The sequence below is a fragment of the Aspergillus candidus genome (assembly GCF_002847045.1).
Source record: "Aspergillus candidus strain CBS 102.13 unplaced genomic scaffold BDW47scaffold_80, whole genome shotgun sequence".
NCBI lineage: Eukaryota > Fungi > Ascomycota > Eurotiomycetes > Eurotiales > Aspergillaceae > Aspergillus > Aspergillus candidus.
Genome location: NW_020194085.1, coordinates 28,423 through 48,380, shown reverse-complemented (window position 1 = coordinate 48,380; position 19,958 = coordinate 28,423). Strand labels below are relative to the sequence as shown.

At 51.8% G+C, this 19,958-nt stretch overlaps 7 protein-coding genes across 7 annotated transcripts; 1 reads left to right on the top strand and 6 right to left on the bottom strand.

Annotated features, from left to right (window-relative positions):
* Positions 1–410: 410 nt before the first annotated feature.
* Positions 411–2,028, bottom strand: BDW47DRAFT_134904 (beta-lactamase/transpeptidase-like protein; the record flags this gene model as incomplete). The annotated part of the gene is made up of 3 exons (XM_024818192.1): positions 411–890; positions 1,011–1,847; positions 1,900–2,028. The coding sequence occupies 3 exons, from the start codon at positions 2,026–2,028 to the stop codon at positions 411–413; spliced, it is 1,446 nt and encodes a 481-aa protein (XP_024667751.1).
* Positions 2,029–2,420: 392 nt separating this feature from the next.
* On the bottom strand, positions 2,421–4,301 carry BDW47DRAFT_134902 (general substrate transporter; the record flags this gene model as incomplete). The annotated part of the gene is made up of 3 exons (XM_024818191.1): positions 4,027–4,301; positions 3,868–3,975; positions 2,421–3,820 (listed from the first exon to the last, which is right to left on the bottom strand). The coding sequence occupies exons 1-3, from the start codon at positions 4,127–4,129 to the stop codon at positions 2,421–2,423; spliced, it is 1,611 nt and encodes a 536-aa protein (XP_024667750.1). The 5' UTR covers positions 4,130–4,301.
* A 2,235-nt stretch (positions 4,302–6,536) lies between these two features.
* On the bottom strand, positions 6,537–8,452 carry BDW47DRAFT_129675 (amino acid transporter; the record flags this gene model as incomplete). Its single annotated transcript, XM_024817022.1, has 10 exons — positions 6,537–6,620; positions 6,679–6,794; positions 6,859–6,886; positions 6,950–7,147; positions 7,225–7,439; positions 7,515–7,658; positions 7,723–8,054; positions 8,117–8,189; positions 8,237–8,250; positions 8,310–8,452. 10 exons carry the CDS (start codon positions 8,450–8,452, stop codon positions 6,537–6,539), a joined length of 1,347 nt encoding a protein of 448 aa, XP_024667749.1.
* Positions 8,453–9,188: 736 nt separating this feature from the next.
* On the bottom strand, positions 9,189–11,807 carry BDW47DRAFT_113441 (sugar porter family MFS transporter). Its single transcript, XM_024814414.1, has 9 exons — positions 11,231–11,807; positions 11,156–11,172; positions 11,057–11,103; positions 10,705–11,006; positions 10,509–10,650; positions 10,192–10,459; positions 10,115–10,129; positions 9,741–10,067; positions 9,189–9,685 (listed from the first exon to the last, which is right to left on the bottom strand). The coding sequence occupies exons 1-9, from the start codon at positions 11,610–11,612 to the stop codon at positions 9,350–9,352; spliced, it is 1,836 nt and encodes a 611-aa protein (XP_024667748.1). The 5' UTR covers positions 11,613–11,807; the 3' UTR covers positions 9,189–9,349.
* Positions 11,808–16,040: 4,233 nt separating this feature from the next.
* BDW47DRAFT_134900 (aminoglycoside phosphotransferase family protein) lies at positions 16,041–16,994 on the top strand (the record flags this gene model as incomplete). Its single annotated transcript, XM_024818190.1, has 4 exons — positions 16,041–16,449; positions 16,490–16,509; positions 16,545–16,570; positions 16,664–16,994. 4 exons carry the CDS (start codon positions 16,041–16,043, stop codon positions 16,992–16,994), a joined length of 786 nt encoding a protein of 261 aa, XP_024667747.1.
* Positions 16,995–17,104: 110 nt separating this feature from the next.
* On the bottom strand, positions 17,105–17,950 carry BDW47DRAFT_89821 (NPP1 family protein). The gene is made up of 2 exons (XM_024820171.1): positions 17,716–17,950; positions 17,105–17,663 (listed from the first exon to the last, which is right to left on the bottom strand). The coding sequence occupies exons 1-2, from the start codon at positions 17,907–17,909 to the stop codon at positions 17,162–17,164; spliced, it is 696 nt and encodes a 231-aa protein (XP_024667746.1). The 5' UTR covers positions 17,910–17,950; the 3' UTR covers positions 17,105–17,161.
* Positions 17,951–18,239: 289 nt separating this feature from the next.
* BDW47DRAFT_134898 (5'/3'-nucleotidase SurE) lies at positions 18,240–19,483 on the bottom strand (the record flags this gene model as incomplete). The annotated part of the gene is made up of 2 exons (XM_024818189.1): positions 19,034–19,483; positions 18,240–18,958 (listed from the first exon to the last, which is right to left on the bottom strand). The coding sequence occupies exons 1-2, from the start codon at positions 19,209–19,211 to the stop codon at positions 18,240–18,242; spliced, it is 897 nt and encodes a 298-aa protein (XP_024667745.1). The 5' UTR covers positions 19,212–19,483.
* Between the last annotated feature and the right edge of the window lie 475 nt (positions 19,484–19,958).

Genomic DNA, 19,958 nt, shown 5'->3' with positions numbered 1-19,958 from the left:
GACGCCCCATGAAGGCCCCAGTAAGCATCCCCTGATTGGCCAGGCCGTAGGTTTTGCTCAGCGTGGGGGCCAGTGTCCTGCGTCTATCTATATATACTGTTCAATTATATACTTTTCAATTAGATTTTACCAGACTGTTTGGGAAATGATCTTTTTGTGATCTTGGTGCTCTACAATTTGTGGGTCTGTAGGTAGGTAATACGTGATTGAATGTCAGGGTCATACAGTCGTGGATAGTCTACTACTCATCGAACGCGATTTCCAGACATTCGACTATAAATCGCACTATCGAACGAAAGAAAGTTGTTGTTGTTCACCCCCAAGCAGTTCGACCAAATGGAATAGCGATATTTAGTCTAGCGAGTGGGAGACTGGCGATCGATACGACCAACGAATCTCGAGCAAGAGAACTAGCAATGGTGGTCTCTACAAGGTCCCTCTTCCACCCGAGCAAACCAGACCTTCTTCCCTGGAAAGGTAGGCGCATGAATCGCCATACGCTCAGCGATCCCCTCGAGCCCTACCTCAAACTCCACGAGTGGCGAGTCGAAGCTTGCCCATAGACCGCTCAGCATTACCTGTTTCGCGATAAAGTACTCCCCCGAGAGGTGGTTCAATCGTATGAGAGACTGGCAGATGCGATCTGTCAGGTCCGAGTGAAGGATGCCGTTCTGGGCCGCGAGAGTGATCTTCCCGAACCCGGGATGCTGGTAGGTGCCCGCATAGTTGTCCAAGGGCAGCGAGGGAGGGAGTCGGCGCTGAACACGGGCCCAGTGGTTGGGTGCTGCTAGGCCGGCCTCTCTCATGGCGTGTTCGACGGATCGGATCATCGAATCGGCTGGGTCGGCGACACCAAGGCGACGGTCCAGAAGGAATGCACAGAGCACCATCTGGGTGTATCGCATGGGCTGCGTGTTGGCCATGATTGTGAACCCGAATTTGATCGACGGAAGGAAGCCCACGATGACGGCGGCGCCGAGCTGACTGCCAGTGTGCCAGTACAGCGGCACCCCCCGGTAGCTGTCGAGGAACCAACCGAGCGTATATAAGTGGTAGGGCTGCTCGGGTGTGAGGAAGTGGTCGAAGGCCGTCCCGCGCTCGACAATGATGCGGGGGAACTTGATGGTGCGGTGCACGGCTGGGGAGAGCGGTGCCGTCTCGAAAAGCAAACAGCGTAGCCACTTGGCGTAGTCCGTGGCCGAGCTGACCACGGCGCCGGCACCACTGGTGGCGGCGCAGTACCTGTAGTCTTCGGCGATGTATTGTCGAGATCTTTCATTCCAGGTGTAGCCTTGGACTAGTCGATCAACGGGATTTTGGCCGATCTTGACCTCATTAACCGAGAAGTAGGTGCTGTCCATGATGAGCGGACTCCAAATGTTCTTACGCAGGAGGTCTCCTAACGGCTTTTCTGTGACTCGCTGGAGAAGGTGGGAGATGACCTGATAGGACTCGTTGGAGTACTCGAAGCGTCGGTGATCTGGATCAGGTGCGAGTGGCATATGCCGTAGAAGACGGACTAGATCCTCGATAATCAGAGCAGGATGGCGTAGGGCCTCGGCGAGCTGGAGGTTTGGCAGTCCGCTGCGATGGGACAGGGCATCTTCAATGGTGGTAACGGTAGTAGCGTGCTCGTCAGAGAGAACAAAATGGGAGGGTATCCGCGTCGCAATAGGCGTATTCCACTGAACGGGGCCCAGTACTTTGCTCGGGTCGTCGCGTACTTTTTTGGGGTCGTCGATGACCGTTGCCATGATCGCTGCGGTAAAGCTCTTGGTGGTGCCGCTGGTGGGGAAGAGAGAGTGTGCTCTCATGGGTTTGTCAGGCAGCCTGGCAAAACCGTACTGCTATATTCGTCGTCAGTTCGTAGGTTCAGGTCCAGGAGGGAGATAGGGGTACATTAAAGTAGTTATTATGGCCATCTACCACACAGATGCTGATCCCTGGGATTTTCCACCTTGCCATTTGGTCCTCGACGAGAGCGTTGAAGCCAGAGTCAAAGGGGTCAGTTCCGATAGCGTGAGCCATATTATAGTAATATAGCCGTGATATATTTTATCTGGTTCGAAAGGAAGGATGATGGATGACGCACACCATGAAACAAAGAGTCGATGTCGAAAGACATGTCTATAGCCCTCTATAATGAGAGGGAACCATCATCGGTCTTCGCTCTTGCCCAATACATCCTCTCTCAATCCCTGCTTCCTCATCAAGTCCCGATAACATCTCCTGATGGTTCATCAACAGTGTCACATAGTCATTAAACAGAAGAAATTGTCTACCGCGGGTTCGAGTAGAAGTGGAATATATCATGATACACAAGCGGTCTATATTCCTTGATCCAACGGCATAGCATAACATCAATGCAAACACCATGCAAAGACCTTAGCAGAATTACCCAAACATGTATCAACCGATGGCTAAACCTTATCGGCCTCCCCTGACCCCCCGTTCGACTCCGTACTGCTGTCACCACCGGCCTTGGCCGTTGTCTCGCTACCAGACCCGCCAAACCCAAATTCCAGGGCGACGCGTTCGATTTCTTCATCCGACAATTGCGGCAGCTCCTTCGCTGCGCGAACGTAGCTCATTTTTTCCAAGTACCCCTTAGCAAAGATCAGGTCAATCTCTTCCAAACTGCGGCCCGCTGTCTCCGGGTACAGGAAGTAAATGAACGGCACGAAGCTTGCATTGATGGCGCCGAAAAAAAGGTACGTCCCCCAGCTAATGTCGCGGATCATGATAGGCGTCACCATAACGATGAGAAAGTTGAAGGTCCAGTTGGTGCACGTCGAGATGGCATTCGCCTTGGCTCGTGTTTTGATTGGGGAGATCTCCGCCGGATACAGCCACGGTAGGGGTAGCCAGGTAGCTCCAAATGCCGCGATGAAGGTGAACAAGCCCACAGCAGCGCCCTTGGCCGGTTCTGTGCCCCCGGGAATTAAGCAGGCAAATGTGAGCACCATGGACAGGCTTTGGACGGCGGCTCCCACCAGGAAGAGGCGGCGTCGGCCCACGTAGGAGATCAGAAACCAGGACGAGCAGGCGAAGATCGAGTACACGATCATGTTGACGCCACCCAGGATCATGGACAAGAACTCGGTCTGACCAAGCGACTTTTTGAACAGCACGGGGAGGTAATATATGACTGCGTTGCAGCCGCCGATTTGCTGGAAGAATTGCGATGACGCGCCCAACAACATGCGGCGACAGTGCTGCGTCTTGCCGCCGGTGAACACCGCCGATAGGGGCGTGCTGCCGCCACCCATCATGCCCGAAGCACGTAGCGAGTCCATGATAATGTTCTTCTGCAGCTGCACGTCGTGATGGTTGACTGGCTTGCCCTGGAGGGCAGCGATGACCGATTCGCCCTCCTCGTATCGCTCTTGGGTGAAGAGCCAGCGTGGGGACTCGGGAAGGAACCACAGAGCGCCGATGATGATGAGACCGAACACACACTGGAAAGCAATGGGGAACCGCCAAGTGAGGTCCGGTGGACCGTACATGGAGCCAAAGTTCACCCAGTAGGATATAAGAGTTCCAATGGCAACAGTGCTGCCTTCAATGCAGATGAGCAGACCGCGATTGGAGGTACGCGAGCATTCGGCTTGGTAAGTAGGTATCGTCGAGGTGTTCATGCCATTTCCAATGCCAGTGACCACACGACCGATACAGAACTGGGCCAGGGGGAGGTGGTTCGGGAATGAAGTGACCTGCAAGACCACCCCGATGAGCATGACGGTGGCGCCTAACATGATGGACCAGCGACGGCCTAGCCAGTCTCCACAGGCAAGGATAAAGAGAGCACCCCCCAGACAACCTGAAAAGTTAGCAAGCTTTCTTTCGCCTCTTCAAAGGGGTGTATACCAAGCTCGTAAATAGCAGTGACCACACCCTGCATGGTTGAGTCATTCCTGGTGGCAGTGAAGACATCGTTGAACGGTTTCGCATCGATGATACCACTCATTACGCCCTCTATAGACTAGTTAACTGTGTCCATTGGGCATAGAGTAGATCACATCATACGATCATAACCAAATAGGAGAAAACCCATTGTGGCAGCAAAGGTGATAGCCACAAGTAGTCTCTGACCAGAGAGGCCAGCAAAGGAGGGAACCACTTCAGACATGATGGCTGTCTATCGCGTGAGTCGTGCAAACCCGGTTAATCACCGGAGAGGTTTCAGTCGGAGATGTGGGTATTGGCCGAGTCCGCTGTCCTCGTGCGTTCTGACCGGCGGTAATTATAATGAACCGACAGCCAAGTCATTCCAGCGGAGGGATAGACCAGCTTTATAATTTGACTCTGATGGCTGGGCACTCCATGTCCACGTGAAGGATAGCACTCGATCCACTCCAATCTCGCGACATGGAATACATGCGTCATAAATCTCGGCGCACGAAGTCTATGCAGATGGATCTGAAGCGAATCTACCAGTCTGGGAAACAGTAATCTGGTAGATTGCATCAAAACAAACAGGCAGTGCAGGCTCGATCCTAAGATGTGATTGAAGGGATGTCCTATCGAAGTGGCTCCATGATTCCGGGGCCAAGCTCTGGGCGTATATGTGCCCAGATATTTGGTGCATCCTCGATGTAGCAGAGACAGGCATTTAAAAAAGGAGAAAGAGAAGCGAGGGATAGCTTTCTCAGCCTTCCTCTTCTGTGACCTCGTTCTTATGTTGGACACCATTGGTTAGTAGCCCGCGGAGTGAAAGGTACGCTGCAACAAAATGGAGATTTTCCTAATGGGAAGACTTTTCGACGCCTTGGACAGAGCTCCTTCTATCCTTTCACAGTTGGCTCTGGTGGAAGGGGGAAAGGTCTAGGGATGACGGCTGGCCATTGTATATAGAGCACGTTGGCTGTTCCGCAGCTGCAGGCGAACATTCCACCATGTTTCCTCCGACTCCCTGTTTTCATACAATAGCCTCGTGCACAGCGTACTGAGACACATACAACTTGTGGTATCCGATTGCCCCAAGGTTTTGAGAGAAAAAAAAAAAAGAAGGTCCGCCGTGCTTGGCAGGAGTGGACGGGCCTGTGAGCAAAACCCCGCTCGCCGCCGAGCGGAGGACAAGACCGCGAATGGACTTGGCTTGCGGCATAAATGCAGCGAATGAGACGCCCATGGATGTTCCATTTAGAGCTATAGCTATCCTGGAACCTCCGCGTGCCTGGTACAACTTGGCAGCGGAAAAAAAAATGGAGCCCCAAGCTGCTTCGCCACGATTGCGCCAAGCCAGTTCAGTCCGAGCAACGGATACATCCAGCGTTGTTTTCAATGTTGACCATGAGGCTAATACCAAGGCTTGCCCCGTTTGCGTAATATTAGCCGTGTAAAAAATGCATCGCCAAGCTGCTCCAGGTCTGCTCTTATCAGTAGCCTCACGGTTGTTGATTCCCAAGACTCCTGGCTCGTTTCGTCGCAAAACCTGCCGAACATCGTGTAGAAGGAGGTCGCTAGGCAGTAGATGCGTGAGATTGACACTACTTGCACTCCGTACTCAATGAGGCATATGGCGGGCGTCTCGACGATGATCATCGTCTAGCTTTCCTATTGTAAATGTGCATGCTGGGATAATTGCACGTGGCGTGACGTGCTCTTGCTATTCGCTGCTGGAGGATCGATGAGAATGGTCGAAATATTGATGTTTTCGATAATTATTGATACTGTGAGGAGGTTGTAAAACATTTGCAAAGACACGAAGAGTCAAACTCATGATCTTCGTGAGAAAGCTGTGCGAGTCAGGTGACATGTTGCCCGATTGCACGTCTCGCTTTTCAACAACAACAATAACAGTAACAACCCTACAATCATTCATCAGCTGCTATTCAATGATCCCTCATACGGCTTGCCTTTGAAAAGACTACAGATCTCCAATTTAGGATGTTGCTATTCTGCCAAACCTTCACGTACCGAAAATCTACCTCCTTATGCACACATACCTCAATGAACATTGGCTAGCAGATCAAGTAGCCATTATTTGAACCATTAGTGATGCCAGCGCCTACCACATTACTGTACCGGTCTTGACATTCCTCGCAATTACCGCATTCCTCCGTTGCTATCGCCCGACATGCTGCCAAGTCCTGGGCATACTGGGCATGCTTGGCAGGCCTGAGAAATTCAGCCGGCGATTGCATTGCAGATGGTTATTTTCCGAGGAGATATCATTCTATATAGAGTGTTGAAATCCTGACACTGACTGGTATGATGAGGAGCTTTTTGGTTGGACAAGGAGTGTTGTAGGCTCCATATGATTAGGGCTGGAGTTGATCACATGAGCATATCAACATCCTTCCCAAGATTCAAATTCATATACAGTCAAGTGGTAAACGGGAATTGAACAGAACCAAAGTATAAATCTGATAAAACATACTAACATAGATATCTCGATCTATAACCATTCCTTGACCCACACATTATCCAGCACGGTGAGGTCATCAACATCAATGTACAAGCTTCCAACACACAGCACGACTCAATCCAAACAACACAATCCCAAAAGCAGTCCCACAAAACAATACTCCACATCACGCGTTATTCGCACAGCTAAACGCCGCACTGCTGGGGTTTTCATGCAATGCTCTACCAGAGACATACAACCCCAGACCGCACTATTACAGATTCTGGCATCAGTAGACGATTTACTCTTCCGTGTAGGGGCGAACATACCACGCAGAGCCCGATTCCAATAATTATGGTGTTGATAACAGTCATGGCGATCTTGGCGGGGGTCGCGAATAGCTGATCCCTGTTGATATATAGCCAGAAGAGACCGGTGAAGCCGACTTGGTTCGTTGGTTAGTTATTGCTATGGGGAGAGAAGTGAGAAGGGGGAAGATAGAGACATACAGGTAAACCAGCTTGCGAAAAGAGAGGCCTTGAGTGGGGTTAGCATTGTCCGTTGCCATCGATGTTCTGGAAAGAAGGAAGGAATGAATACAATTAAACTGAGCAACTCATTGAACACAGGAATTGCCATGGCCACAACCCATGCCACAACCCACAGCACAAAGGCGATACCCACCCAGGTCCCCATGGCCAAGAGATCCGTCTTGTGCATGCGGTCGCTGTTACGGAATAGTCGGACGTAGACGTATTTGGCGGCGACGTGGCCGTTGACGACTCCGCCGATGATGATCTACTCGTTTATTAGTTCAGTTCACATAGTTCAAGGACGATATAACAAGAAAGAGAGGGAGCGAGGGGGAAACGCACAGTCGGCAAAGCAATACCATACGCAACCTTGCGCACAATAGGGGTAGCAGACCCCAGCGCGGGCGATGCGACGTCGTCACCCGCGTAGCAGTAGATAACGACGGCCGTAACGATGTACAGACAGATGTCGGTGCCCTGTAGCAGGAAGAGAGCCTTGGGATAGTCTCGGGGGTCTTTGAGTTCGGACATGAATCCGAAGAATGCGACGTGTCCGCCTATTGGTTGATTAGTGATAGGCCATGAGTGTCTCCTTTCCTCTTTTATAAAGGAAGGCCGTTCTTGAGACATACAGAAAGAAAAGACAATGTTGCACACGGCCAAGAACGCCTTGTACAGACTCGTCTCGACAGTAGCGTTCAGCGGCCCGGTCCAAGGTTTGTCGACGCCGACGCCAATCATGGCGATCAAGACGGCGGTGAAGATACTCAAGAATGCTGCAATTACCAGCCTGTTAGCTACCCCCACAGGTGGGACGTATAGGAAGAAAGAAAAACTCACAAGCAATGGACAAGTACGAGACATTTGTCGACGTACGCGGCAGCGACAGGATATACGAAATCACCAAGCCGACCACCCCGAACACGATCGTGCATGTCCCATGGTCCGTGATAGAGTTCATAGCAACCGAAAAGGTCAACAGGTGACTCGCCATGATAAAGATGATCAGCAGCAGCTGGCCCATGCCGAAGACCTCGCGTCCGATGCTCCCGAAGATGACCTCGCCGGCGTCAGCCATGTTCTGGACATGCGGGTAGGCCCAGCGGAACTGGCCGATCACGTAGCCGGTGTAAGTGGCGATTAGACCGATGGCGAGCATTAGCACGATTGATCTGAGATTAGTTAGCCTACATTATCTACGCGCATGTCAATGTCAGGGGCGTGGCAATAATACGGTGCGAGGCCGAGCTGGGAAACAACGGCAGGGAGCGACAGAATCCCCAGGGAGACGGTTTCGGCGACCATGACTGCAATGGTTAGATCATCGCGGGATAGATGCTTGGTAGAATCTCACGGAAGCCGCATTGCCTGTCGTCGTGTTGTTTAGCATAATTCTCGCAAGAGGGAGAGAAGGGGTAGGTACATACCACCAACTCAGCACCTTGTACTTCACTTCCGCATCTTCCTCATCTCCAAACGCATCTAGAAACGCGGGGAGAGCCTCTTCGTGCTTCTCGACATCTCCGTCGGAGGTGTGCTTATAGGGGTCGGGGGCCGCTGCATCAGCCATGGTTGGATGATCAGTTCACTAGTAGTGGTACTAGGCAAATCTACAAATATCCAACAATAGGCGCAAGCAACGTCAAAAACTTCGATCCATTCCAACCAACCTCAGGCTGCGAGTGAGTGAGTCATCTGAAAGCATTATATCAACGCGGGAGAGAAATCTCAGTTCGAGCTCCCAGCTTCCAGCTGGCGGTGGCCCACTTGTTACCTAATGGCAACGTGAACCCCAGAAACTGGAATGGGAAGAAAAGAGGGTAAAGAGGGTCCTGTCTGATAATGTAAATGGAAGTATCGTGCTTTGTGGGCGAATGGGAGTCTCAGCGGTGGATTTGACCCGGTTGTGGCGCCCAATAATGTATGGGGCGCTGGGAGGTGGACCCACCTGTGCAGGGTCTGCGTGCCTACCCCCGTGGGAGAGTCTAGCGACTTGTTGTCCTATACTAAGGTGGTTTGATACATGGAAGTTCATTAAAAATTTGTTAGATTCGATAGGCAAGAGTTAGGGTTTAGACTGGATGTGATGAGGTGGTGTCGGAAAATCGACACTGTGGTGGAAATATATAATATGGTTTGGATCTAACCCATAGTATGTCAATTGCCATTAGTATCCCTCTGTACAATGGTGTCAATCTCAAGCGAGTCAAAGAAAGGAGCTCTGTTGCAAAATTACGATGTGCAGATTCTCGTGATGCAAGATATATCAGTCTGAGATGCTAGGGTAGAAGAGTAGAAGCCTTAACTTCAGATATCCTAGAGTGCTCAATCATCCATTGCTAGTCAACAACCAACATCATCCATATCACATAATGAGCGAGTATACATCACCCTACATTAACATATCATCCACCTACCCCCCGAAATTCCGGAACCCAACCCCATCTTACCCCGAAGCTACACCCGTCTACTCATAATCGTACAACTGCTTCTGGGGCGGCACATCGCCGCGCAGAATATACTTCTTGAAATACCACGGCAGCATCCCCGCGTAATGGTTCATATGCTTCCGGGTCGGCACAGAAAACACTTGATCCAGCTCCTCCAGGGACAGCGCCTTCGTCTCAGGCAGACAGAAATAGGCAAAGATCCAGCCGGCGAAGTTCCACGCCGCGTACCAGCCAAACGCCCCCTGCGGGGTGAACGCCTCGACGAGCGCCGGCCATGTCAGGGAGATGATGAAGTTGAAACCCCAGGTAGTGGCGGTGGCGAAGGACATGCCTATGTCGCGAATGTAGAGGGGCTGTTGATCTTGCATTAGCGACGTGCAGACGTATTAGGTTACGGGGGAGACGTACGAAGGCTTCTGCTGAGTATGTGAACGGAACGGGACCCTCTCCCGGGGAGTAAACGATCATGAAAAGGTAGATACCGGTGGCGACACAGGCGAGACGGGCATCACTGCCTTCGGGGATCCAGAATGAGAAGCCCGTGAAGAGTAGGCAGAGACTCATCAGCGGGAAGGTCGTGAGGAGGAGGTTGCGTCGTCCGAAGGTGTCGATCGTGTAGACGGCTGGGAGGGCGAACAGCCAGTTGGTGATGCCGCAGCCGAGCGAGGTGATAAGGGCCATGCGAAGATTAAAGCCTGCGTCGCGGAACATGGACGACGAGTAGTACATGATAGCCTGGTATGTTAGCTTTGGCGCATTTTCCATAGCAGGGGGAGAGCTACATTGACGCCGCAAAACTAGAGACAATGTCAGTATAAATCTTCAAAGCAACTGGTTGGAGGGGAGCGGGAAGACGTACTTGCTGCATGAACATGACAAAGAAAGACGACTGCGCTGCCCGCCGATTGCGCGGCACTGTAAACATCTCCAGCCAGAGCTGCTTGCCTTCGCGCATTTTCTCCTCATGCTTCAGTGCAACGTGGATATAGTAAAGGTCGCGGGCAGCCTGGAGCGTGGTTGGACGCAGACTGCAAAGCGCCTGGTAGGCTTCGCGATAGCGATCACGGATCATGTACCATCTGGGAGACTCGGGACAGAAGTACACCTGGGCACAGACAAACATCGGCCTATCTTGATCAGCAAGGAAGTGCACTGCGTAGTGTGCGGTGGACTCACGGAATGGCGGTAGACCCAAGCATAAGACGCCAGTTCAGACCCGGGATGTTAGCGTTCTTAACGTCCATGAAGACGACACTGGCAATGAACCCCAGCATGATCCCGAAAGCTGTCCACATCTGCCACATCATGACCAGAGCACCTAAAGAAGTTCAGTATGCCGTAGAAGAAAACCCATATGTTGAGGGAAGTATACCTCGGATGTTGGCAGGCGCGCACTCAGCACCGTACACTGGGGTCGTCGTGGATTTGGCACCCACGGCAAACCCAAGCAGGAAACGACCGAGCATTAGATTCCACCAGGTGTGCGCACACGCCATCCAGAACGAGGACGCAAATGAGACAAAACACGAGATGAAAATACATCCGCGACGACCGAACCAGCGATTAAGCGGGGCGGTTGTCCAGCACCCGATGAGACAGGAGCATAGGTAGGGCGCTCCGTTCACCAGGCCTCGGAGCCAGGGGTCTTTTAAATTAAACTCATCGAAGTAGTACCTGGTCGATTGATTAGAATGAAATGCATTCATCTAGCGTGGAATACTCACTCTTGGGCACCGTTCACGGCTGTCTGATCCATGCCTTGCACGATAGCCTACAAACGTCAGCAACACTTTCACCGCACTATCAAATCAATGGAGACAAACCGATCCAGCACAGAGAACTGGGTGGCCAGTTAGCGGGTAATTCATATTGCGAAGGCGGTTTTAGAGAGCACATACTGGTCATAAAGTACATCATATACGGCTGCCTCCACCGGTGCGTCTTCTCGCGGCGCAGCACATCTTTCTCCTCCTCCTCCAGCTCAGGCAGCTCCTCAAATCGCTTGGGATCCTGCGCAATTAAGGAACCCTTCTTCAACAAGGAGAGGATATCGCGAAGGCCTTTTTCTTGCGCAAATTGCTCAACATCACAAAACAGTTCCTCCCGGGTCAGCTCGGCTAAGGGGTTCTTCGGCCTGGTTTGCGCGGCGAAGCTCTTGGCTGGATCGCGAGACCATTCGCGCGCAACTTCAGCCCCAATCTCCTTTTCTATTGATACCGTCTCCTGGGCATCCTGTTGTGCCAGGACAGGCGCCTCGGGATCGGTCGGTTTCTCGCCCATTTTGGTGAACCTGATCAGATCCCCGGATGGGTTGATCTGCAGCCCAGACAGTTAGTGTAGGTGTGGTGGGGATAATGTAGGTCAAATTGTCGGGGATGGCTAGCACACAGCGCGATAGACAAATAAGAGGACGCAGGGAGACCGAGTGCTGGGTCTTGAGGGGAACAAATAATCCACCAGGGAGGGGGGTCATGCATTTAACGTCTACCAGGAGACCGAGATGGTCTGACAGCTCCTACTCTCCCCCCTCTCCCCATGGGGTTGATTGGAACTCCGCAGAGGCAAATTCTCAGCCATCTCCACCGAACAGGCCCCATTTCCCCGGCCAAGAGCATTGGGGTCCATACAAACACTAGGTGGCGGGCTTAGCCGGCTGAGAAAAAACCGCATGAGCGGCCAGAAACAGCGCCGTTGATGTCAGATCGGGCAAGGCTATACGCACGCCAAGCGCGGCATCCCAGTCTAGCAATTTCTCGTCTGATGTTGATCATGTTTAAGGCTTATAGAGGCTGTTATACGGTGGAATGGCGTTTTTCCACCCGCTTTTAATCATGACATCGATTGGGCAAGCGAGAAAGAGCATTCCTTCCCGCCTCAGACCCTCTTCCCCACAAAGTAAAGGATTGTTAATCTTTGCAGAGAAGAAATCTGGGGTCTGATCCTCACCCACGGTCCTGTTCTCAGCGACTTGGCGCCCAGACATGACAACCAATGAGGGTTATGCAGCCAAGAAAATCACGCAGACCTTGTGCATGGGTAGGAGATCATCTCCTGAGTGGGTTAAGTTGGTGTGCGATGGGTCGGTGGGCTGGCAGGATAGCCTTCGACATTAGCCAGCCTGATGCCAATGCTACTCCGATGGCCCCCAAAGGACGGCCATGTCCCATTGTTAACGGTGTTAACATATAAGGATTGTCATTGATACCGATCGTCAGACTACCACTTCCCTCGTTCGTCATGTATGAGTAGTGGTAGACGGTATGCTGCTTGGGTATTATTATAGGACACTTGCAGCCACGTATGACAGTGTTATATTGAATGCCACATTTCACTAGAGCACGAAGACTAGTCGATATCAGGCTTGACAAACCAAATCTCTTTTCCCAGGCCTGCTGACAACCAGCCACTATCTTGAGCTATTCGGCTGTCTGCAGGCGATCGGGCACAAATATGTGAACGCCTGATTCTAACCCAAAGTGGTTAATTGTCTGCATCCAAGGGCTTACTGGTGGGATCCTGCATCATCATTCCAGAAAGTTTTCCCACATGTAGGAAGTGCAACAAAGGTCCATGTGGCTATTGTATCTCTTTGGCCTAATAATTAGCCTTGTGATCAACACTGTTTGATCATCTCTGACTGTCCTTTTGTACCCCTCGCGCAGGGGTGGGGATTCTTGAGGGAATGGAACTGGACTTCAGAGACAGTCCAGAAAGGATAGAAAGTCCGCCCATTCACTGTCTATTCTTTGGTATACGCAGAGACTGTTGATGATAGGCCATCTAGTCCCCTATACAACTGTGAATGAAGCAGTAAAGCTTTTCTATCAGTGATCATCCCAAACAATGCTGACATAAAGACTGTCAAAACCTCCTCTTGATCGCCCCCTTGACCTCCCTAACATACTTATACTGGGACTTCCCCCCCCCCAAGTTTTCTCTGCTTTCTTAATAGTCTCTGTTTATTGGCACACTTATAGGTGATACCAGCCATATCCAGTCCGACCAAAAGACCGTTCGAGACTCCGGTAGAGTGGCTAGGAGGTTATGGGCCTGGATAAAAGCCCATGAATATCCATGAATATCGCCTTCTTTATAAATATCGTTGAGCCTATAGGTCCCTTTATATGACCATGAGTCTTTCAAAGAAGCCACAGAGCAGAGAGAAATTCCGGGTGTGGGAGTGGAATCACCGTCCTATCCTACGCTCTATGCATACTGAGCACCTAATCGACACCGATGAGACTCTCAGTCCGCAATATGGGTGGAGTTGATGGAACCTCGAAGGTATCTTTACTCTTGGCAAAACAACTCTTTGTTCGGATATCCTCTATGTCAAACCCGACCCTCGTCGCCATGCCGACATCTTCGTTGGCATCATCGCACGCCACTTGTCTCGAAACGGCCGTGCCTTGTCTCGTGTTTCGATCCATGATCTCCAGTCTTTTTGGAGGCAGAAGTCAACAACATGCTCGCTGTCTAGACCCGAGAGGAGGCCGGCCCGGCTCGCGCGGTCCCCCCTCCGTGGGTCGTGGCGGCCGCGCGTGCGGTTTTGGGCCTCGTCGCGTACGTTTTACAGGGAGCTTGGGAGCGTGCTGTTCCTGGAGAGGTCGGGCATGTCGTCTATGAGGGCGACTAAGAGTGATTGCAGATAGTGTCATATCTTCTGTGGGAAGATAGTCAGCTGACAGACGTTGTAGATGAGTCGACAAGTCAGTTTGTGGCGGGTGGGCTGGCCGGTGATTGTGTTTTGTTGTTGTTTTCGTAAGCTTTCTCCTTTCTATGTCATGGACGGTGGGTTAATAGTATGTTTTCTAGATAATGGTGCTTTATATGAACGCGTTTACAACCACATCCGAAAACGGTCCTCCCAAGGACACTTGTTATCCACTATTAAGTGAGGCATTCGAGAGCAAAGAAAAAAATTCGATACGAACCTAATGTCATTGGAGGTGTCCGTCATGACACGCACATGCTCAAAGAAGGCAATTAAGACCGGGAAGCTTTCCAGACCGGTTTGACACTAATGCAATCATAGAGCGTTAGCCCCCCCAAAAGGAGGGGTATATGAAGGCATTGCAGAAAAGGCGGGAGATTGCGGGCGAAGCACTACAACATAGCATTCCGCAAAATTGATTCCGAGGATCTGGAGTTCAATCGAGTGCTGCTATAGAAAGTTATCCCGAAGCTAACGGCCGCCCTGGATCACTTTGAAAATCCCGATTGGTATTCTCGGGAGGGGAGCGTCAGAAAGAGGGCTGTGGCTCTTGCCAAGCAACCACAGGGAGAGAGAGGACAGTTCCGACAGCAAGATCCATCAACAGAAATGAGCGTTTTGAATAAAACACCCCGCGAGGTACTGGTGTCTGACGCGTTGAAGGGGCGTGCGGTTGATGGGCTAGAGACGGATCTCCCCCCCCCCCCCCCCCCCCCAACCAGTGGATGATGATATGCTGCCCTCACAGATGGACTGTGACGCCGCCAATCCCTCCGTGGAGTTACTCGCCTGCGACCCAACAGCCGGCTCTCCTCGCAACCAATGCAATGTAGAGCAGCTTATGGTATATCAACTGGCTGCTGTCGACTCGCAACAGCATAAAATGCATCCGTATCTCTGCGCGCGTATAGTTCGCGACACTCCGTGGTGCGTCTTGCATGACCGTATAGGATGACACAGATTCTGGCTGGGATCTCACACTACAGTGTTAAGCCTACATGAGAAAGGGATTCTAGCAAAATTACAACTGCTCTTCAAGCCTAACGACACCCTAGGGATGCGTGCACAGATGGTCGGCCCAGCTCGCACCAGATTCCATTTGTTTGGGCGACCAAACATCGACCGTCTCTTCAATGATCCGGCATATGTCTTGGAAGACGAGATTGTTGTGATACCATACGGTTGTTAGCCAAGTTCCTCTCTCTTATACCGGTATGAGGAAGGGAGGAAAGTACCGAGGGATACACCCACGAGTCTTCAGGTTAGGGTCACCTGGTTCTGGACTTTCAGGGCGTCATGCGCGGGGGTGCTAGTCGGTAGACGGGTGAACCCTTGAATTTCGGCTTTTCGCCGGTCCTTTGACATCTTTGTGTCACCGTTTCGGTGGGTTACTTGTCATGACCGAATCCAGGTTTATGCTGACATTTGGTATAGTCGTTGAGTATGCGATTTTGCGGTCTGCATCGGCCTAAGTTGCGATATACAGACAATATACGAGAGGTGAAGCATGTTCTCGTATACAACCTTGTCACCAGTGGCTAGAGTCCAACATATTTCGCTTTCTCAAGAGATCGTGACGTCCGGATTTGCTACATTCATGCCCCTGTCACACTGCGCTGAGCTTCGAAAATACGCGGCCAGGGGTCAGCCAGGTCCTAGAATACTTCAGGTACCTCGTCAAGCCCTTCTTCGAGCTATTAGACCCATCTCTACGCAGCAGCCTGTCTCGAGTTAACAATATCGAAACTCAAGCTCACGGGAGCCTTCTCCAGGACCTGAAATCCAGAAACCCGAGAAGCACCCATATTTACGAGGTTATACAGCAATAAAGTCTTGTTGGGAGGTGGAGGTGTAGGTTTATATGGTGTGTGATGATGCGGGAATGACTGCATGAGACAAAGAGTCACGCCTGCCGTGGCAGCTGCCTGGCCACTACATTCACTTCAAAATAGACCAACTTGAACTTTATATCGTCAGTGATATGCAGACAGTGAATGGCACTCTACAAAAACAACAGTCATATGGTTGAACCACCATCACCCCTCCCATATACCATACAGAATCTCCACACGGGGCAAAACTACATCAGGGATGGCACAACCATAATCCCATGCCAGTCAACAATAGATCCCCTCTCCCTCCCACCTGGTCAAGAAGTCACCAAAGTCCTATACAAACAGATAAATAGGCTGGTTCTGCAATTGGACATTTCCTGGGAGACAAAAGAATTATCCGGCGTGCTCCCCACTGAAGCTGAAGCAATGCGACTCGTCTTCAACAATACCGGCGTCCCTGTTCCAGAAGTGCTCTTCGCGAGCTTCCATCTTGTCAATGAGATCGCCGATACACAACAATGCGATAAACGCGACTCCACCCCCAGATGGTCTAATCGGGATGACCATCGTCCCGGCGATACTCTTGACTGATAAATGGGACACGCTAGACGACATCGCCAAATTATCCGTCTACAACCAACTATGGGATCTAATCGCCAAAAGATCCGCACGATCCCCCGTCCACAAAAGTTCAGCGACCTCTACCAATGTCTCACAGACGGCTCTCCCTCATGCAATCCCATGCTCGAAGACCTCCAGCAATCTCCTCGCCCGCTGCTCAGCGACACCGACGTGCGCGTCCGTATCTACAAGCGGTACCTGCACTTTGGAGGGCTTCGTTACAAGGACCAGCTGCCAGATATGCTGCCGCTGTCTGAGCGCTCTGTCTTCACGCATGCGGATATTGCGCCCCGCAATGTGATGGTAGATGAGGAGAACCGCGTTACTGGGCTGTTGGACTGGGAGTGGGCGGGCTGGTATCCTGACTACTGGGAGTATGCGCAGATTATGAGACCCGCGTTTAAGGGGGATTGCTCCGAGTGGATGGAGAGGACGGCGCCTCAGCGATGGGATTTACGGGGGATTTACGCGGCTAGGAAGGTCTTGTTTTGACTGTCTTGTCCTATCATGTCGACAATAATTGTGCTTGGCCAGTGTACTTCGTTCTTCTTAGCGTCCCTATGGGGTAGTTTAATCGCATCAGTTATACATCAACCCAAGCCACCCATAATAAATACACCCTATACATATACCATACACACAAAAACAAAAAAACAGACTCAATAAGTCGCGGAATCCAAATCCTCCGCGAAATTCCCATCCCTCAGCGGCAAATGCGCACTCCCAAAATCCGTCTCCGCCAACGGCTTCCTAATACCCTCCTCCAGACTCTCCCACGCCACCAACGGCTGCAACATGCCCACCTCCTCCGTGAGATCCATCTGGTGGTTCAGCGGCCAACGGCTCACATACTCGATCAGCGGATTCGACCCGTCTAGCGAGAAGTCATCCTTCGTCGCGCAGTTCCACTTGCCGTGCGCAGAGGGACAAACCGCCTCGATGTTCTCCGGCGATGTGGAGGTCGGCGAGCTCACCCACACGATCGTGCCCTCCCAGTCGTGTCGGTGGCCGGAGCCCGGGGAGGCTGCGTCTTTGGGGAAGTACCATGAGTACATGAGGGCTGTGCGGGTGCTGTCTTCGTCTGTGCGCGAGCGCACGTAGATTTGGCCTTCGCTGGTTGTGCAGCTTGAATTCGTGGGGCCGGTGGGCTTTAGGCCTGCTCTGTTGGTTTTTTAGCATATATTTTATTATGGTATAGTATGCTGAGACAAACCCTGTATTCCCCTCCGCGTCGACGGCAGGATACGGCACGCAGCCATTGACGACGTTCAACCGCGGTTGATACGCTAGGTAGAGCTCGCCTTGGGCGCCCTCGGGGATGGTTTGCGGGAGAGGGCGCACTTTGTCGTGGTCGATGCTGGCGGCTTGAGCGAGGCCCAGGGCCGCTAGAAGGGGGATTACTATCATTGTGTAGGTAGTGGTGTAATAGTAGGGCAAGAATAGGAGGGAGGGAATGGTGATAGTTGGTGGTTGGGGCAGCTGGTTTATTTATATGGCGGGTTGAGCCGTGGGTGGGGGTGATCGTCGTATCCTCGGCTGCAGCAGATGGTGATAGGATATCGGTTTTGAATAGTTCCTGAAATAGTAGGTCTAGATTACTTGGTATGTACAATTGGCATAACAATGACTTCTGGATTAATGTTGGATTATTAGAATAGTACTATTTCCGTAACATAACGATAATATCCCCTGGACCCCTATATACGACATACGACACGACATCCAATGTGCTATATATCAAGGCAAACACCCCAACAACCCCTGCAACCTCCCCAGCACAACCCCCTGCACCGTCGCATTCGCGTCTAATTTATTCTCCGCCATGCCCACCGACACGCTGGCGTAGCATCCCTCCGTCCGGATGACCGACCCCTCCGTCGGCAGCCGCTTCTTGCTCCCACAAGTCTCGACATCCTCTCCAACCGTGCCCAGGATCCTCGACAACACAAACGTGACATCCTCCACCTTCCCACAACTCCCGTCGTCGCCCACAGCCGGGAAATTGACATTCAGGAACGCTCCCTCCGGCAAATACGGTTTCCCCGCACCCACCACCGCAGTCGTAACCTTACTCGCCAGCTTGGCGTACACGTCGCTGTAGGCAGGCCGGGTATCGTTCCAAGCCGTCGGATCGCCCGTCTTGCCTGAGAAGGCGATGGCGGGGACGTGAGCTTCTTTCACGGCGTAGGACGCTGCGCCGACGGTCCCGCTGATGAAGACCGATAGGCCGATATTGGAGCCTACGTTGGGGCCTGCGACGGCGAGGTCTGTCCCCTGCTCGCCGAAGAACTGCGGTGCGAGGGTTTGAAGACCGTGCTTCATGGAGGTCACGGGGTAGGAGTTGACGTAGTTGAGGAGCGGGTTGGCTGGGTCGTGGCCTGTTGGGGGGCCGTTGGCTGGACAGCTGTTGAATTGGCAGGGTTTGGAGCGGTCTTTGGGGGCGATATCTAGGGAGCCTGTTATTTATTTATTAGTCTATTGTCTTCATGGTTATGGAGATGAGTGGAAGAGGGAGGGAGAGGGAGATATACCCGTTCCGCTCTGATTCTCAGCCGGCGCAGACAGAACCACCTTGTGCCCTGCCTCCGTCAGTGCGTCGTGCAGCGCACGAACGTTGGATACAGCCCAGCCATCGTCATTAGAGGAGACGATATTCAGAGCTGTTGCCAGGGGGAGGGCCAGAGCCGGGAGTGTGAGGGAGAGGCGCATGTTGTACACAGACTACACAGGGTATACTGTACACGAACGACGGGAGCGACTCCGGCAAGAAAGGAGATATAAATACTCAATACCACCAACCTCATCCTCAACCAGAACCTAACCCCGCCGATCCATCCCCGCACAGGTTAAAAACGGCGTTGATCTCGGACATTACGGTCCAGTCAGTACGAGTGGCTTTTCTCCACGGGCGTTCGAGAGGGGTTATGATTGGGGGAGGGATCGGTTCGTGGGTTGGGTGGAGCTGGTTCGGTTAGTTTGCTGGGTAGTCTGTGACGAGATCATCTATTATTCGAGTGAGATGATATTGTCTCATGATATTGACTATAGCTGTTGTGTAATTATCTTGTGATGGTTAAGGAGCTGCTGTGATATGGTCAGGTCGACTGACAGAATCAGTCGAAAACCATGATGGTACTATAATACAAGCTAGCCCTATTCAACTCCTCCGGCGCAGCTAGACACCATCCTGCAGAACTAGCGCTGTCCTGTCCAATGAGGTGCAGACTGCAAGCCACGAGGGATACGCCGGTGATGAACTTGAATAAGTAGGGGCATTTATGTTCCTGGTCTCCACGGCACCTGCATTGTGCCTGTGGTTGGAAGTAAGGAAGGGAGAGGGAAGCGGGGTAAGGGCCGAGGTGCTGCTGTATGGGTATTCTTTCTAGTTTCTTATGGAGCGAGTAGGTATTGTACTTTCTAGATTGGCTGGATGATGCTGATTATTGTATTCTGAGT